We start from the raw sequence: 18,080 nt of genomic DNA, 5'->3' as shown, positions 1-18,080 counted from the left end.
TCATTATCATTATTAGTTTCTTCTTTTCTGTTCTATTAAACCGTTCTTATCTCAACCCACGGGTTTTGCTTCTTCTCCCGATTTTCTCCCCCATCCCACTGGGTGGGGGGGAGTGAGTGAGCGGCTGCGTGGTGTTTAGTTGCTGGCTGGGGTTAAACCACGACACCCAGGGAGGCTGTGGAGTCTCCACCCTCGGAGATGCTCAAAAAGCCATCTGGACATGACCAGATCTGGTCAGGATGACCTCCAGAGATCCCTTCCAACCTCAACCATTCTGTGATTCTGTGAAATAGCTGGCTTCCAGCTTCTGCTCTTAAGAGCCCTTTCTACAGCTCACCATGTAAATCTTGGAATTGTCACCTCTGAATCTTTATGGCACCGAGTTTAGAAAACACTCCAAACTTGCCAGGCCACTATCTATGGCCATTTAAGATAAAAGATGGTTTCCTTGAAAGCAGAAATTGAACCTGAACTTTTCATTTTGGATATTAATGTCTTCATTTTCAGGGAATTTTGTGTGTTAAAAAAAACAACACAGCAACTAAAACCACCCAAAACAATTTCAAGCTACCTTTCATTTATAAGGTGCCATACAATTAATTAAAAAAAAAAAATACATTTTTTCCTTATGCTTGTGGTTACAAACTTCCACCCTATTGGCCCCAGGTCTGCAGCCATTAAAGTTAGGGAAAAAACAGAACAAAACAAAACAAAGAAACTTCACACTTTCTCCTCTCCTCTCAAAGGTTTCATCTAACAGCTAGGTTTTTTATTCTAGTACTTCCAACAGGAGTTCATTAGTCTCAGCCAGAGCTGATTAATCCCATGCATCATGTACAACTACAGCAACATTTTCTGAGCATAAGATGCATCTTACACTTGCCACCCTTAAACACAGGTAAAGGGAAGAAGGAAAATACCCCAAACCAATACATCAGTATTTTCTGTGCCTAGAGTTCCCATACAGAATGCCTGTTCAGATTGAACATACCAATTTACAACTTCAGTATCCAGCCCTGGTGGAGATGTTTGAAATAAAACCAGGAAATAACAGTATCTAAGAGATGAAGAGTGAAATTGAAATCACTCTGTTCTTTCATGTAGCAAAGGCTGCAACATCCAGAAAAGCAGTGAGTTAAACAACTGTGAAAGTGGTCTATCACACAAAACTCTTTGGTGGGGTTTGGCGGGGGGGGGGGAATTTGTTGTTGTTTGGTGGTGGTTGGTTTTTTTTTTTTTATTAAACAGCAATTAAAAAAACAGAACATGAACCTTTAAAGGGTAAAAAAAAATCTTCAACTGTCTCAAAGAAGTCCCCAGTTTTAATGCAATTTCAAAGGAGTTTTCAGGTGCTGGGAATCTTCAGATAAAGCAAATAACATTTTAACAATGTTAAATTTCTGTGCCTGAACTAGTTCTCCACTGCCTTACCACTCATATTCTATGGATTATTCACTGTAAAGTTCAAACCACTGGTATCCACTAGCTTGCAGACAGACTGTTTCACAGAAACATTCCAGCAGTTATTTGGATCTCATGAAAAAAGCTCATCTAAAGTAAGACCTAGGTTGTTTCTTCTTTCTACTTGTGGTTTAACCCCAGCTGGTAACAAAGCCCTACGCAGCTGCTCGTTCACTCCGCCCCAGTGGGATGGGGGAGTAGAATCAGAAGGGTAAAAGTGAGAAAACTTGTGGGTTGAAATAAAGACAGTTTAGTAAGTAAAGCGAGCTGCTCACACAAGCAAAGCTAAACAAGGAATTCATTCACCACTTCCCGTGGGTAGGCAGGTGTTCAGCCATCTCCAGGAAAGCAGGGATCCATCACACCTAACAGTGACTTGGGAAGACAAACACCATCACTCCGAACATCCCCCCTTTCTCCTTCTTCACACCAGCTTTATAAGCTGAGCATGACGACATATGGTCTGGGATATCCCTTGGGTCAGTTGGGGCCAGCTGTGTCCCCTCCCAACTTCTTGTGCCCCCCAGCCTGCTCACTGGTGGGGTGGGGCAACAAGCAGAAAAAGCCTTGACTCTGTGTAAGCACTGCTCAGCAGTAATGAGAACATCCCTGTGTTATCAACGCTGTTTTCAGCACAAATCCGAAATATAGTCCCATACCAGCTACTGTGAAGAAAATTAACTATCCCAGCCAAAACCAGCACACTACTGAACCTGAAAAAGAAAAATTGTTCATGAACACATTCCCTATTAACTAGCAAGACATATATTAATCACTGCTAAAATAAACTGAATAGTCTGCTACTATCATTCCTAACTTGATTTAATAGCAATGATTTCACAAGTCCAGAAACAGCAGCAAGGGAGCTAGGAAGAAGATACAAAAGATATTAAACATGGTACTAAGTAGTGTTAATTGTGAAATTTTATTTTATTTTTTTAAGTTCCAGAAGAGGGTAGAAAATAGGGACAAAGTGCTGGATGTAAATAACCAACCATAGATGCAGAGTAATTGAACAAGATTAAAAAAACCCCCTAGCTTAAATTAATATATTTTATATGAGAAAAACAATTGGTACAAAGGCTGAATTAGAACCATGATTTTCAAGGTCAGGCACACACTTCCTCAGTCCCTCAAAAACCCCCACCCTTAAAAGAATATTTAGTTTGGAATGGTATTAATCCTGTACAATGGTAGCCTCTAAATGTACTTTTAATGCTCTCCTAATCTCTGGCACGAAATAGCTGAAATAAGAAATTTGGAAAATGCACATTTGAGGTATTCCACCAATTCCATGCTGCTATTTAATAAACAGGTCAATTTATTATCATCCAACCCACCTACTCAACCCTAACTTGAGCTCTTAAATCACTAATATCTCACTAATTGAGAATAAGTGATTCAAGGTTTTAGTAACAAATTAATAGTTTTTCTGGAATATGAACATTTTACTTTATTATAAAGTACACTTGACTACAAGGTTCATTCAAATCTAGGTAATATCAGTTACATTCCTATGGCTTTTGAGCAAAAAAGCAAGCAGTTCTACTGTATGTACACAGTATTGAACATCGAGATTTAAATTAGTTATTTATTAATAACCTACATTCACTGTGGATTTCTAAGATTTACATCCAAAAAGCATATTTTATTTACATGCTGTTGACATTTTAAAGAAAATGAAATAAAATCTTATCTGTTTAGGAATTATGACCTATCCCAAATTAAAAAAAGACACATTTAACACAACAAAATGTTTAAAACATTTACAATAAAAAACAGCTTTCTGTGCCAATTATACTTACTCTTTAAGAATGTAAAATTGCATTGATAACTGCACTAACTACAATTAGACTTGAAACATTTAAAACCTGAGAGAGAGTCAAATCTAAACTTTTTTTTTTTTCTTTTTTTAAAGAAAATCCTACAAGCTCATATGCCCTAATGTTAATTTAAGCACAGACTGGTCACTGGTCAATTAAAAAAAAAACAAAACCAACAAAAAACCTGTGCGTTATATCTGCAGCTCCAAAAGAATAGATCACTACGAGATTGTTGGAGTAGTTTGATAAATGCCAGGCCTGCCAGCTGCAGTAAGGCTTATTTCAAAGTGTCCTTTCCCACACACTGTACCCTAATCAAATGATGAGTGTCGTTGGCCAATTCCTGTGAGGGTTCCTACATTTATGTAAGCATGCATTTGTTTAAGGATGCATCTGGGATGAGGCTTCCCACCTCAAACATACATACACAGGTGTTTCAATAGTTACATTAGAGAAAAAAAAAAAACCATGAAGAGGCATGGAAAGTTAGAAATACTGGCCAGAAAACATTCAAAGTCTAATGAGAAGTTTTATATCAACCCCAAAGGCCTTTTAAAATCAGCATAGCTCTGGAGCAGCATTTGCTGTACTACTAAATTCCATGTACCTTACATTTAAAAAAAAAAAAAAACAACATAAAATTGTTACGCTAACAGGTACACTTTACTGCACTGCAGGATGTAAAAAGTAACCACACCTATAAAGCCTGGGGAAGAGAAGCATCTCACACAAAGTTACTCCATTATGTAGTAGCCATTTTATTTCTGGACTTGGAAACATTATGCTTCTTTTTGAGTGAAATAGCTTTCCCCTCCTCCTTCCTTGTATCCTTCAGAAACTGTGCTTGACCAAGAGCATCTCCCAGGAGGGGTTTGAGAAGGCCAGGATTTTCCCATTCTGGAGCTATTTTCCACAGCTTTAATAGTTTGCCCTTCTCATGCAGATGGTTGCCAATGCAGTAGTGGTCCTTCCAGGCTGAAAGCAGGCAAACTGCAATTATCAGCCTCTATGGGCAGCATTGCTTCACAGACTATCCAACAGGTTGCATTTAACTAAATTGACATTCCCTGGGACCCAGAAACTCTTATCTCAAACGACTGCCAATACCATTCACCAAAATAAACACATGAGTAACTGTAGCTCTGAAACACGTTATTCCTGCATTTCATAGGGACTGATCTTTGCTATTTAAGATGGGAGCATTTCATTAGAGCTTTAAGCCTAACTGCACCATATGGCAACATATTCAAGTCTACTTATGCCACATCAACCCATCTTATAATTTGAAAACTAGATCTGCATTACTACTACTTCACCTCCTTCACCACTAAGACAGTGTAAAACCAACTCCCAGCACAAGCTTTTTTCCTGGGTTTAGGATCTTTCTTTTTCTAAGGCACTCACATGAACAAGCACACAGGTTCAATTATTTATACGGAAATAAAATCAATGATGTGGCAAATATGCTTGTGAGCAATAAGAAAAATGTGATACCTGCCAATTAGGCGACACATTTTACTACACAATGTAATACTACCCAATGTTTTTTTTTTCCCGAAAACCAAAAAATTTCTACAACTTGATATGTTACAGTGGGTAATATCAGGGATTTTTTTTTGTATGTTTTACAGAAATTACCTTAAACCCTGCCCCCCAAAACAATGAAAGTGAACAGCCACAAGTTCTGTCATTCATTGACATAAAGCAACAGATACACTGAAGAACATTCTGCTATTAATACATAGCAAATTGAACTTAGTATTTGAGTTTAAGACGGTGTGTTTTATCCCTTTGATTCTGGAATACAAGTAGACTAATTTTAAGTAAAAATAGAGCAAGTGTATACAAATTAAGAGAAAACTGCAGGAGTTAAGAATATACATGACTTCATGCAGTGATAATATACTTCATCCCTAGAAATGTACAAGATTTCAAAAGTCATCCTTTGTGGAAATAAACTCTTCCAAACTTCTGAAAAAAAAGAAAAAAAAAAAGAAACGTTCGATACACTGCTAAGGTTTTCATAGGTGATCGAGAAGATGTTGACTCAGTTTCTTCATCAGCTGTTTGAGAAACCTTGCTCTCATTCACCGCGCAGAAGAGTTCTCATCCCAACAACAGGAGATTGGTTGGCACCAATAAGGCAATCACTTGGTACAGTTTTTACTAAGGTTAAATAAACCCATGATGTCAACCATTGCTTTTTGGATGTTTTTTCCAAAACGATGAGAATCCTTTAAAAACAAACAAAAAAAAAACAAAACCAAAGACTTGTACTGTCAATCAACAGTTATGTTTTAGGCAAAAAATGGAACCTTTTAAGATTTTGTAATTTTGGAGCTTAGAGAATTATGGCATGTATTTTACCATAAAATGGGGAATTTAAACCACAAGAATTTTAATGCTATACAAATTAATCCAGGTTTATGATATTACTGACTAATGAATTCTTCATTATGCATTTACTTTCCTACAGACAGAACTGAGATCATCTCCTTTTGAAATCAGATGCATCTATAGCTTTCTGTTACTTTAAAATAGCTGGGGTTTGGTATTGTTTTTTTATACAAGATTTTGCAAAAGTTAATTTTCAGAAAACAAAAGAATGTTCAGAAAATGTATGACTAATGACCTAGAAGTACTGAAAGAGAAGAAAAATATTTTGTATTTGAGTTCCTATCAGAATCCTGAATTGTTTGCCGTTAAAAATTACATAAAGTGTTGAAAATGAAAATCACAATTATCTAAGTGTAAACAAACTATGAACTTGTTCTGTTTATTCTAAGTGTCAGATGAATGGTACAAGGAAAAAATTAAGACTACAAATATAAATTATTAGCTACATTACAGGACCTACTACCTACTACAAAGACCCTACTAATATCAAGGCCATGCACATGAAATGCTGCCTTTTCTGTATGGACTTTTGACTTGACTAGTAAGTAAAAAATACAGAGAAATTTAAAGTACAAGCTAACAGACATCTGAAGAACAATTTGAACTATGAAAAAAAAAAAAAGTTGTATTTCCTAATCTTTAATGATTAACCAAAGGCACCAAGATCTCTCGGACAAGTTAAGGTCAAAACAGGAAAACTAGGTCAGGTATGTAATCTTGAATGAACTCAGCATGTTTATTACGGTCATAAAAATCTAAAGGGAAGGATGAATTGAAGCTCACTCAAAGCAGGCCTCCGCAACAGCAGGATAGTGAATAGATGACATCTACTACATTCTAATAATGGGTCTTATTCTCATAAATTTTTGATTAATTATGTTTCTCAAGCACAGACTACAACTTATGGGCCAGCTTCTTTCAGTATTATTTAAACCAAGAAGATTTAAAGCATGGGGAGCATACATTTTGCTCTGCCTTTACAACTGCAGCCAGAGACAAATCAAAGCAAAACTATAATAACAAACAACAGGAGACACCCATTTTCCTGTTTATGGGACAGATATGAGTCATTTTACATGAGTTCCATGGAACTACACATGTGTAAAGATGACTGTGGGCCATGTGCTTTCTTTATGCTTGAAAGCATAAGTGAAATAGAATATGGTTTCCTTGGTTCATAAAGCTATTAAATTTATAGAATTGGAGACAAAAAAACCACCCCAACAAAACAGCATATGTTGAGAAAGAAAAAACACATTATAACTGTATGTTGCAAGTCCTACTAAATTTTTTTGGACAATGAGTAGAACAGTTTTATAAGCAGATATCAGAACAGATTTATTAAACCACAGGAAAGGACTGACCCTTACCGTCTCAGAACAAGATATTTTGCTGGAGACATGAAAATGGATGGAATTTTCATCCAAGATAATATAAGAAACACCATAACCATCATCAGCCACCTAGGGGAAGAAAGAAGAGAAAAAACAAGTTCTAAACTTTTTTTTTCTTCCATTCCTAAATTATCTTATACATAATTACACAATTCTTACTGTGCAGTTTTAAAAATCAGTTGCAGTTTCTTCTCAAGCAAAAATTAAGCTTCTACATTTAATGCATCATTTCTGAAGATTTATTCCACTTAAGGAAGTGGTTCTAGTCTCATCTGAAGTGCATGGAATTAACATTTTCTGAATACATGTCTGTAATATTTCAGTTTTAGTATTTTGAAATAGAATACTTGTTCAAAGACCTTCTATCAAGGTCTGGTCCTAAGCAGCTATACAGCTTCAGTGCTTAAGTAGAAAGGAATAAAATAGTTCAGCTGTATACCTAAACATCCTGTTTCATGGGATCACTCTGCAGATGTAAACAAATACAGTATATAAATACAGAGTATACAAGCCTCGTAGTATGAAAACTTGCCCAAAGGCGAAGTCATCCGACTCTACAGCAAAGATATGTTTCTGAACACGCATACCATGAACAGAACTCTGGTCCGATTTCAACATTAGCAGCATTAACTCTCCCAAGTTTCAGTCTGATGTAATATTTAAAGTATGCCTAGTAAACCATGACTATCCTGCTTCCACCCTCCTTCCTCTCTTTCTTAACTCAAAGGATCACAACTTTCAAGCTCTTTGCTGCCACTTCTGCCAAGCAGCCTGATAGTCTTCCAACCATTAGTGCTACAGGGCTATATTCTACAGAATGCTGAAAAAAACCAGCCCCAAAACCAACACACACAACATGCACGGAAAGCCTGATGTACTGAATCTCTGGGCTCCTTCAGCAAACCAAAGCAGTTTTTGCAAGGATACCAGAAATGTTGAAGGGAAATGTAAGCAGGGTTATTTGGAAAGGCAGACAACTGAAGGAAGGAAATTAAAGGAATGAAGAAATAATAAAAGGGAGCAGTTAATGTAGCATTAGCAAAAACAAAAGGAAAAAAGTGTTAGAAATTCCTGCAGCCAAAAAGCTATTTTATTGCCAGACCACACCTTTTGGGGGATTCTAAATACTGACTTTATAATCTGCTGGAGCAAGCCAGTTTCTCATTAATGAGCAGCATTGCAATAGCTAGGTTTCCTTGATACTGCAATTTAAACTCATTCCAACTTCAAGAACTACTGAAAGCTGTATCAGAAACATGAATAAATGAATTAAAAAAACCCCCACAAAAACCAACTTCCAGCTTAACAAAGCAGCCAAAATACACTGTATTTGTCGTCCCAATTTCTGTGTGGCAAAGAGCAGTCCTGTGATCCCTCTCATTGTTCTTTTAATAGAAATGCTTTTTGAAAACAGGTTAATCTAGTCTATAGCCCCATAAACTCTGCTTAACAGATCTTGTTAAGAACAATATCATCATCAATGGCCATGTTCAAATTCCAGTAAAATACTACATCAAGTTAAAAGCTTGTAAAATCTCTAACAATACACATGTATCTCAAAAGTTTGCGGAAGCTGTAGAAAAGTTGTTTTATTCTTGACTTAGCCACCACTCACATTTAGAAGGGCAAGCAGACAAATGTGAGTAGCTTAATTTGCAGGCAAGCTGGAACACATTTTTTATTAATCAGAAAACATGGACAAGAGCAATAAAATTACTTCTATAAAACCCAACTTTAAAATCTAGTTTAAGTAATAAAGCATTTGTCATGGTAATAATTGCCTGATGTACAGTAGCTCTGGGCATAGAATCATAGAATGGTTTGGGTTGGAAGGGACCTTAAAGATCATCTCGTTCCAACCCCCCTGCCATGGGCAGGGACACCTTCCACTAGACCAGGTTGCTCAAAGCCCCATCCAACCTGGCCTTGAACTCTTCCAGGGATGGGGCATCCACAACCTCTCTGGGCAACCTGTTCCAGTGCCTCACTATCCTCACAGTGAAGAATTTCTTCCTTATATCTAATGTAAATCTACCCTCTTTCAGTTCAAAGCCGTTACCCCTTGTCCTATCACTACATGCCCTTATAAAAAGTCCCTCCCCAACTTTCTTGTAGGCCCCTTTTAGGTACTTGAAGGCTGCTATAAGGTCTCCCCAGAGCCTTCTCTTCTCCAGGCTGAACAACCCCAACTCTCTTGGCCTGTCTTCAAGGGAGAGGTGTTCCAGCCCTCTGGTCATTTTTGTGGCCCTCCTCTGGACCCACTCCAACAGGTCCATGTCCCTCATCTTGGGGGCCCCAGAGCTGAACACAGTACTGCAGGTGGGGTCTCACAAGAGCAGAGTAGAGGGGGAGAATCACCTCCCTCGACCTGCTGGCCACGCTGCTTTTGATGCAGCCCAGGATACGGCTGGCTTTCTGGGCTGCTGATGCACATTGCCGGGTCATGTTGAGCTTCTCATCAACCAGCACCCCCAAGTCCTTCTCTGCAGGGCTGCTCTTAATCCACTCATCGCCGAACCTGTATCTGTGCTTGGGATTGCCCTGACCCATGTGCAGGACCATTACCGTAAGTAATGTGATAAAATCCCCCACTTTATCAGATCTCTCTGCCATGGAACCCTGTACCTCATTTGACAACTATGTATTTCCTTAAGAATAATCTATTCTTGTAGTGGGAGATGAGAAAAAGGTGATGCAGATTTTTCAGAGCAATCCACATCATGGGAAAGCATTAAACATACATTTAAAAGCATGTGTTGCACCTTTGATGTGCAACATTAAGGTATTACAGATCTGAAATTTTTAGACTGGTATATTCAAAATAAAACTATTTTTAAAGGGGTACTTGTATTTAGCAAACATACCGGTCCAAATCCTCCACCACAGGATAACATCTCAGGGTTCTTCTTTAGATCAATGTGCTGCTGTGGTGTCTGACTTGTTGAGAGCCTCCAAGGCTCTGACAAAACCTTTATTAGATATGAAAGAGATGCAAACAAGTATAACACACTATTTAAGAACATGCAACTTTCTCAAAAACTAGTCAAGATAAGTTAGAAAGCACTCAATAAAGCAATATTAATGATAACTCCAGTTCCCATTTCAATGGAATGAACAATTAAGAAGGTTAAAAGAAACAGCTAAACTTGACCTGATATGCAAACCATTGAGAAACTGACATCATGATCTCATATATTAAAGAGAAAAAAAGTTCTTTCAATAGAAATGCTATTTCAAAACAGATAAATCTGGTCTATAGCCTGGTAAATTCTGCATAACAGGTCTTGCTAACAACAAGATCATTAATGGCAATATTCAAATCCTAGTAAAATACTACATCAAGTTAAAAGCTTGTAAAAATCTCTAGCAATACACATGTATCTCAAAAGTCTGTGGAAGCTGTAGAAAGTTGTTCTATTCTTGACTTAGCCACTACTCACATTTAGGAGGGCAAGCAGACAAATGTGAGTGGTTTAATTTGCAGGCAAGCTGGAACACATTTTTTATTAATCAGAAAACATGAACAAGAGTAATCTAATTACTTTTATAAAACCCAACCTTAAAATCTAGTTTAAATAATGAATTATTTGTCATGGTAATAAACAGTAACATTAACGTTGATGCATTAAAAAAACAAAAACCAAAACCCACAATATACAGCTCCTTTAACTCACAGTAACTTAAAAGACAGTGATTTTGCCACAGTTCCAAAAGAAAATTCTTGAGAGAAAACACACAGCCTCTGTTGTGCTGCCTTGAAAATATGTAAAACCCAGAAGCAACCAGTATTTTTTTTTGTAATACTGACTATATCTTTCTTGCAATCCTTGATAGCATGTATTACACTACAAACCTCACAGAAAGCATTACTACAGATCTATTAATAAGTGTATACATAAAGCAAAATGAAACTAACTCGTAAATCTACCAGCAGATGTTAAGCAATGCTAGCTAAACTCTTACCTTTTTTCTTAGGAAAACCAGAGTTCTACAAGCATGTAAGCAGATACCACGAAACACTAAGTAAACAAAGGATTATTTACTGTAATTAATAGTTATCAAAAGTCACTTACTTCCTTAAGGAAAGGAGAATCTACAGCAAGGTACTTGGACACGACATAAAGGCAGAACAGATGACGGTCAATGCCAGCACCAGTCATGGCGAGACGATATAAATGCTGATGTTTGGCAGCAGCAAGCCGGAAGAACTTAAGCTTATTTTCATTCTAACAACAAAAAAAAGATGAAGAAAAAATCAGTTAAGTGAACTGGGTTGAGGATGGAGGTGCAGAAACTAAGTTACAGCAATGGCTCTCAAGCCTAGAGCACTTCATGGTAAAAGTACAAGACGATGCATGCAACTAACACCAAATACTAGTATCCTCTGACTTTTCAACCTCATGTATTCAATTTCAGGTATTAGCAAGTGTCAACCATTACCTGCTGTAAACAATGCATAGTGAAAACAAATTTGTATTTTAAGTGTGATCTAAACCAGAATCAAACATGATTACAAGTCAAGTTTACTACATTATTGTACATTTAGTTTCTGGAGACCCTAGTCTTAAAAAGTTACAGGAGAGCAAACCTCAGCATGATTTAAGGCAAGCTGCAACTGCAACATCCACTCTAGAAGGCAAACTGACAACACTGAAGGTACAGGAGTCCCTGAATGCCGGTCTTTTTTTAAAAGCCTTCTCTTAAGAGCTCAAGAGCAGGCAATTCCAAAGCATCAGAAGTCAAGCAAGAGGGGTAGAAGGTCTGCTTGGCTAAGCAGGGACCTTCTTCTAGAACTTAGGTTGAAAAGGAAAGTATATGGACATTGGAAGCAAGGACAGGCAATACGGGAGGACTACAGGGACGCTGTTTGCCACTGCAGGGAGAAAATTCGCGTGGCCAAAGCTTTATTAGACTTCAAGCTGGCTAGTACTGTGAAGGACAACAAAAAGGGCTCCTCACAAATAGGGACATAGACAAAGCAGAGATGTTTAGTGCCTTCTTCACCTCTGTCTTTAACACCAATGATGGGCCCTGGGACCCCCAGAGCCCTGTGTTGCAAGACTGTGACTGGGGAGGATGATAAACTCCCAGCCAACCCTGAACTTGTTCAAAACTTGCTGCTCCCGCTGGAGGCACATAAGCGTACAGGGCCCAGTGGGATTCATCCCAGTGTACTAAAAGAGCTGGCCGATGTTATCGCGGGACCTCTCTCCATTATTTTTCAATGGTCTTGGGAATATGGAGAGGTCCCCGTCAACTGGAAGCTGACAAATGTTGTCCCAGTTTTCAAGAAGGATAAGAAGCAAGACCCTGGTAATTACGGGCTGTCAGTCTCAATTCAGTGCCTGGTAAAATTATGGAGACTGTCATTCCGGGAGTTATTGAAAAACAATTGAGAGACAATGTAGCTATTGGTCACAGCTAACACAGGTTTGCGAAGGGAAAGTCCTGTTTAAGTAACTTAATTTCCTTTTACGACACGGTCACCCAACTAGCTGGCCAAGGGAAGCCAGTAGATGTGGGATGGTTTGGATGTTAGCAAAGATTTTGATAACTGTCTCTCACAGCATCCTTCTAGACAAAATGTCCAGCATACAGCTAGACAAGTCCATAATACATTGGGTGAACAATTGGCTCATGGGTCAGGCTCAGAGAGTTATAATAAATGGGGTTACATCAGGCTGGCGGCCAGTCACCAGTGGGGCTCCCCAGGGCTCAATTTTAGGGCCAGTGCTCTTCAATGCTTTTATAATGAATCTGGACACAGGACTTGAATGTACTTTAAGTAAGTTTGCCAATGATACTAAATTAGGAGGAGCTGTGGACTCCCTCAAGGGTAGAGAGGCCTTACGGAGAGCTCTGGATAGACTAGAGAGCTGGGCAATCGCCAACCATACAAAATTTAACAAGAGTAAGTTCCAGATTCTGCACCTGGGACAGGGTAGTCCTGGTTATACATACAAACTGGCGGATGAGAGGCTGGAGAGCAGCCCCGCAGAAAGAGATCTGGGACTTTGGGTCAATGGCAAGTTGAATATGAGTCAACAGTGTGCCCTGGCAGCCAAAAGGGCCAACCGTGTCCTGGGGTGCATCAAGCACAGCATAGCTAGCTGGTTGAGGGTGGTGACTGTCCCACTCTACACTGCACTGGTGTGGCCCCACCTCGAGTACTGTGTGCAGTTTTAGGCACCTCAATATAAGGACATCAAACTATCAGAGTGTCCACAGGAGGACAACCAAGATGGTGAAAGGTCTTGAGGGCAAGACATATGAGGACCAGCTGACGTCACTAGGTTTGTTCAGCTTGGAGAAGAGAAGGCTGAGGGGTGACCTCACCACAGTCTACAACTTCCTCAAGTGGAGAGGGAGGTGCAGATCTCTTCTCTCTGGTGACCAGTGATAGGACACAAGGAAATGGAATGAAGCTGCATCAGGGGAAGTTCAGATTGGACAGTAGGAAAAGGTTCTTCACTGAGAGGGTGGTTGGTCACTGGAACAGGCTCCCCGGGGAAGTGGTCACAACACCAAGCCTGTCTGAGTTCAAGGAGCATCTGGACAACACTCTTAGTCATATGGTTTAGTTTTAGGTATTCCTGGGAGGAGCAGCGAGTGGGACTCAATGATCCTTATGGGTCCCTTCCAATTCGAGATAGTCTATGATTCTACGAACACTGCATCAATGTTGCAAGGGCTGAAAGAAAGTGTCTGTTCAAAACACTTAGACAGCCATTCTATTAAGATTTTATAATGTGGAATGCAACACACCAAGTATATGGCAAACTGTCACTTCTTATCTCCAGCATCACTGCATTTTACACCACTTATTTTGGGACACAGTGAGCAGCCTATTGGCCGCCAGCATGATAAACTAATAAATCACTTGTAGTCATACTAGGCATGCCTACCATTGGCATTCAGGAGTAAAGCTTTGTGGATAGTCCATGGAGGATACAAGTGCTCAGGAAAAATTCTAAGGAAAAACCCAGAGAAAAGTAGAAGCAAGCAGTAAAGGCAGACAACTCTTTTTAAAATAATATACAAATGCATATAATATAATCTTCATGACACATAAAAACTAAAAATTGCATTATGAAGGCAGGCTTCCTGCGCTCTGTGGCTGATCATTCCAGGTGAAGGGCAGTAATGAATCAACAAGTCTGAAAAAGAAACATGTTTCTAGTAACCATTGGAAAAATAAAGAAGTGAGCAGAATGAAGTCTGCTATATATATGATCTTGCCATGTATAGGGCTACCTTATGCCTTTAACAAAAATGCAGATGTTAACTGCAGAGATGTAATAGCAGTTAATTCTGACATTAAGATTATGTCAAAATTACTTTCTATACACAGGGTAGTTGTACAGTAGCTGTGCCATACAGTTATGTATGACATGTTGACATGGCTGGATTTCCAGACTTGCACCGGTCTGATCACAGCTCCCAGCACAGCATATTGATAAATCCAGGGGGATTTTATCTACATAGAACTTCCAGAAAGAGGAGGGAGAAGAAAGTTTCTCTCTTGCTTTGTGCAACTCTTTTCTTCCAGCAACATTTATTCATAGAATCATGGGGTTCTTTCTTTCTAAAGAAAGCTAATCTGCTCATCTGCTTAGACTTCTCTGCCCTAAGATATGATCAACTAAAACTCTGTCCTGAAGGACCATTATGTAACTTACTTTTAAAGATTTTCAAAGTGAAAACACAACCTCCCCAAGTAATCTGTTTCAGGCTTCTCACTATTTCCCTCCTTACTCATTATCCTTACCAGCAGAAAATGTTTCCCTAATGTGTTTCTTTCTGAAATTTAAGTCCATTACTTCCTGGGACAGAGAACAGATTGTTCCTATCATCTCTGCATAAGCCTTTTTATCATCTTGAGCACAACCTGGCTCCCCACCTCTTCCACAGTGTTCTCTCTTCTTTAGACTAGGCAAGAATAAGTTCAAACTCTCCTCACAGATCGTCTTCAGAGGTTTCTAACCATCCTTCTTGCTTTCCTTTAGACTGTCTCCAATCCACCCACACCACCCCAGCTAATGCTGTACTAGAAAAAAAGTGCAGAGACAAAAGACTACTAAAAATAAAGGGCAAGACTAACTGAGGGCTCCATTTTTCCCAATGGCATAGCACTGAATGTGTTATGTTAGTATTCAGTTACTGATTATTACAGTCCTAGGTCTTTTTCATTAGAACTTCTACCCATGCAGCTGTTACTCAGGCCTGGATGCAATACCTTGAGTATATTCCTATTTAACAAAATTCTCTTTTTCTGGTCAAATTTTTATTGATACTGAAGAACTGGAAATCACCTTCAGCTTAGCAAAACGTGCAAATGTAATGATTTATTGTCTACCTGGACTTCAGTAAGGCCTTTGACACCGTTTCTCACCGCAAACTCCTTGAGAAGCTGGCAGCTCATGGCTTAGGTAAGTGTACTCTTCGCTGGGCAAAAAAACTGGCTGGATGGACAAGCCCAAAGGGTGTGGTGAATGGAGTTAAATCCAGTTGGCGGCGGGTCACAAGTGGTGTTCCCCAGGGCTCAGTACTGGGGCCAGTTCTCTTTAATATCTTTATCAGTGATCTGGATGAGGGGATTGAGTGCACCCTCAGTAAGTTTGTGGATGACACCAAGTTGGGAGGCAGGGTTGATCTGCTGGAGGGTAGGAAGTCTTTACAGAGGGATCTGGACAGGTTGGATCGATGGGCCGAGGCCAATTGTATGAGGTTCAACAAGGCCAAGTGCCGGGTCCTGCACTTGGGTCACAACGACCCCATGCAACACTACAGGCTTGGGGAAGAGTGGCTGGAAAGCTGCCTGGCAGAAAAAGACCTGGGGGTGCTGGTTGACAGCTGGCTGAATATGAGCCAGCAGTGTGCCCAGGCGGCCAAGATGACCAACGGCATCCTGGCCTGTATCAGAAATGGTGTCGCCAGCAGCAGCAGGGAGGTGATTGTTCCCCTATACTCAGCACTGGTTAGGCTGCACCTTGAGTACTGTGTTCAGTTTTGGGCCACTCACTACAGGAAAGATGTTGAGGTGCTGGAGCATGTCCAGAGAAGGGCAACCGAGTTGGTGAGGGGCCTGGAGCACAAGTCTTGGGAGGAGCGGCTGAGGGAACTGGGGTTGTTTAGTCTGGAGAAAAGGAGGCTGAGGGGAGACCTTATCGCTCTCTGCAACTACCTGAAAGGAGGTTGTAGTGAGGTAGGTGCTGGTGTCTTCTGTCAGGTGGCTGGTGATAAGACGAGAGGAAATGGCCTCAAGTTGTGGCATGGGAGGTTTAGGTATTAGGAAAAATTTCTTTACTGAAAGGGTTGTCAGGCGTTGGAACAGGCTGCCCAGGGAAGGGATTGAGTCACCATCCCTGGAGATATTCAAAAAGCGCTTAGACAAGGCACTTCAGGACATGGTTTAGTGGACGTGGTTGATGGTTGGACTCAATGATCTTGAAGGTCTTTTCCAACTTAAATGATTCTATGATTCTATTTCATCAACTGTATCTGTGAAAACTGTGACTAGCAGTGGATTAAAGAACAGACAGCCCTCAAGATGACCGTCCTCCACCCTTCCATTTTGATAGCAAACATTTTAACCAGTATTGTCCAAGTTTTCCAAACCAAGAAGTTTTCCCCTAGACCATGTTTGCTTTGTTTGTTAATCAGAACATCACAAGAAAGATTAAAAAGCCCACTGAAATCAACATGTAAGAGGAACTACTTATTTCCTGTGAATAATACTTGCTTCCCTATCAGAAAGGAAAGCCTAACTGTTATGAGATTACTTGTTTTACAAACCTATGTTTGATTTACAAGTCACAAAAATTTCACAAGTCATCTCAGTTTTCTGGAGTTCAGGAACTGTAAGAAATGGCATATCTGGCTATGTTACTGCCATTCTCTTTCAGTATAGCCTTGAATATCTGCCATATTGATAGAAAATGTGGACAATTACCTTATGCTGCACTTCATTCCTAAAAAACAAAGGCATCACTCTAAGTGTTTAAAAACTATTTGGGAGCTTATATGGATATCTAGTGATAACTCATGTGCTTTATGGATTGTATAAGGCAACAACATCATGAACTTACACTTTCAGTTAGGTCTTCCATGGTTCGAACAAAATTGCATGATTCAACAGTACACGAACGAACAGTTTCGGTCCTGCCTTCTCTGAACAAGCGTGTCATAGAAGCTTCATACGTTAAAGAAAACTTTCCCATGTCCTTGAAAAGGGAAAAATAAGAACTTAAAGGTTTAGCCAGACTTAGCCCCTCTTTCTTAATGAACAGTTCAAGGTAAGCACACAGGATATGAATCACTCCAGAAATTAAACTCAACATTAATTTTTTAGTAGCCCACCATTAGCAGTCTTACCTAAAGATAATAAAGGAAAAAAGAAGATTAGCAGTAGGATTTGATAAAAGCTAATAGAACAACCAAACTAGGAAGGACTACGCTCTGTGTTTTATATTCAGTCTTCTTCAGTTTATAACAGAAGGTGATTTAAAGGCTATCAAAAAACTATTTGAAAGTTCAGTGCTTTCCTAATTAACACAGATGTAGTAAGTAATCAAGCAAACTGTAACATCCTTAAAAGTATTTTCAGTTAAAAGTTTAATAGCATGGAGATGCATGCCAGTGTGGGGAATTTCAAGAATGTGAGAACTGAAAACAGTCTGCAAAATCCAGGAAGCGTGGCTTCCATATTTCCTGTAGATATGCACAATCTACAGATTAAAAGTTGCCAAATGATAGAAGTTTATCTAACACGTTAGGAACTATACCTGTCTAAAATGTACATCAGAAGAGATCGTGACAGACTGTTCAGTTTTAGATTAAGAGGATAGGTAATCAAACTATTTGCCATGTAACTACCCTAACCAAAGGTAAGAAAGACTGTAAGTGGTGATAGTAGCCAGGAAATCCGGATGCTTTGCAAAACCATTTGGTATTACTTTAAAAGAAAAAAAAAAAAAAAAAGTAGAACAGTACCTCAACAGTAACA

The 18,080-nt window shown here is 39.3% G+C and overlaps 1 protein-coding gene across 8 annotated transcripts in view; it reads right to left on the bottom strand.

The window, feature by feature from the left end:
• Nucleotides 1-2,367: 2,367 nt before the first annotated feature.
• Nucleotides 2,368-18,080, bottom strand: part of CPT1A (carnitine palmitoyltransferase 1A) — a 49,632-nt gene continuing 33,919 nt past the window's right edge. For all 8 annotated transcript variants that reach the window (XM_052810744.1, XM_052810742.1, XM_052810741.1 and 5 more), the window contains 5 exons: nucleotides 17,164-17,298; nucleotides 11,149-11,301; nucleotides 9,940-10,044; nucleotides 7,052-7,144; nucleotides 2,368-5,518 (listed from right to left, as the gene is read on the bottom strand). In XM_052810744.1, coding sequence (XP_052666704.1) covers nucleotides 5,432-5,518; nucleotides 7,052-7,144; nucleotides 9,940-10,044; nucleotides 11,149-11,301; nucleotides 17,164-17,298 — 573 coding nt within the window. In that variant the 3' untranslated portion in view covers nucleotides 2,368-5,431. The remainder of the gene's footprint in view (nucleotides 5,519-7,051; nucleotides 7,145-9,939; nucleotides 10,045-11,148; nucleotides 11,302-17,163; nucleotides 17,299-18,080) is intronic.

Source organism: Harpia harpyja, chromosome 16, assembly GCF_026419915.1.
Source record: "Harpia harpyja isolate bHarHar1 chromosome 16, bHarHar1 primary haplotype, whole genome shotgun sequence".
Lineage (NCBI taxonomy): Eukaryota > Metazoa > Chordata > Aves > Accipitriformes > Accipitridae > Harpia > Harpia harpyja.
Note: the sequence above shows the minus strand (reverse complement) of the source record. Positions and strands in the feature narration are given on the sequence as shown.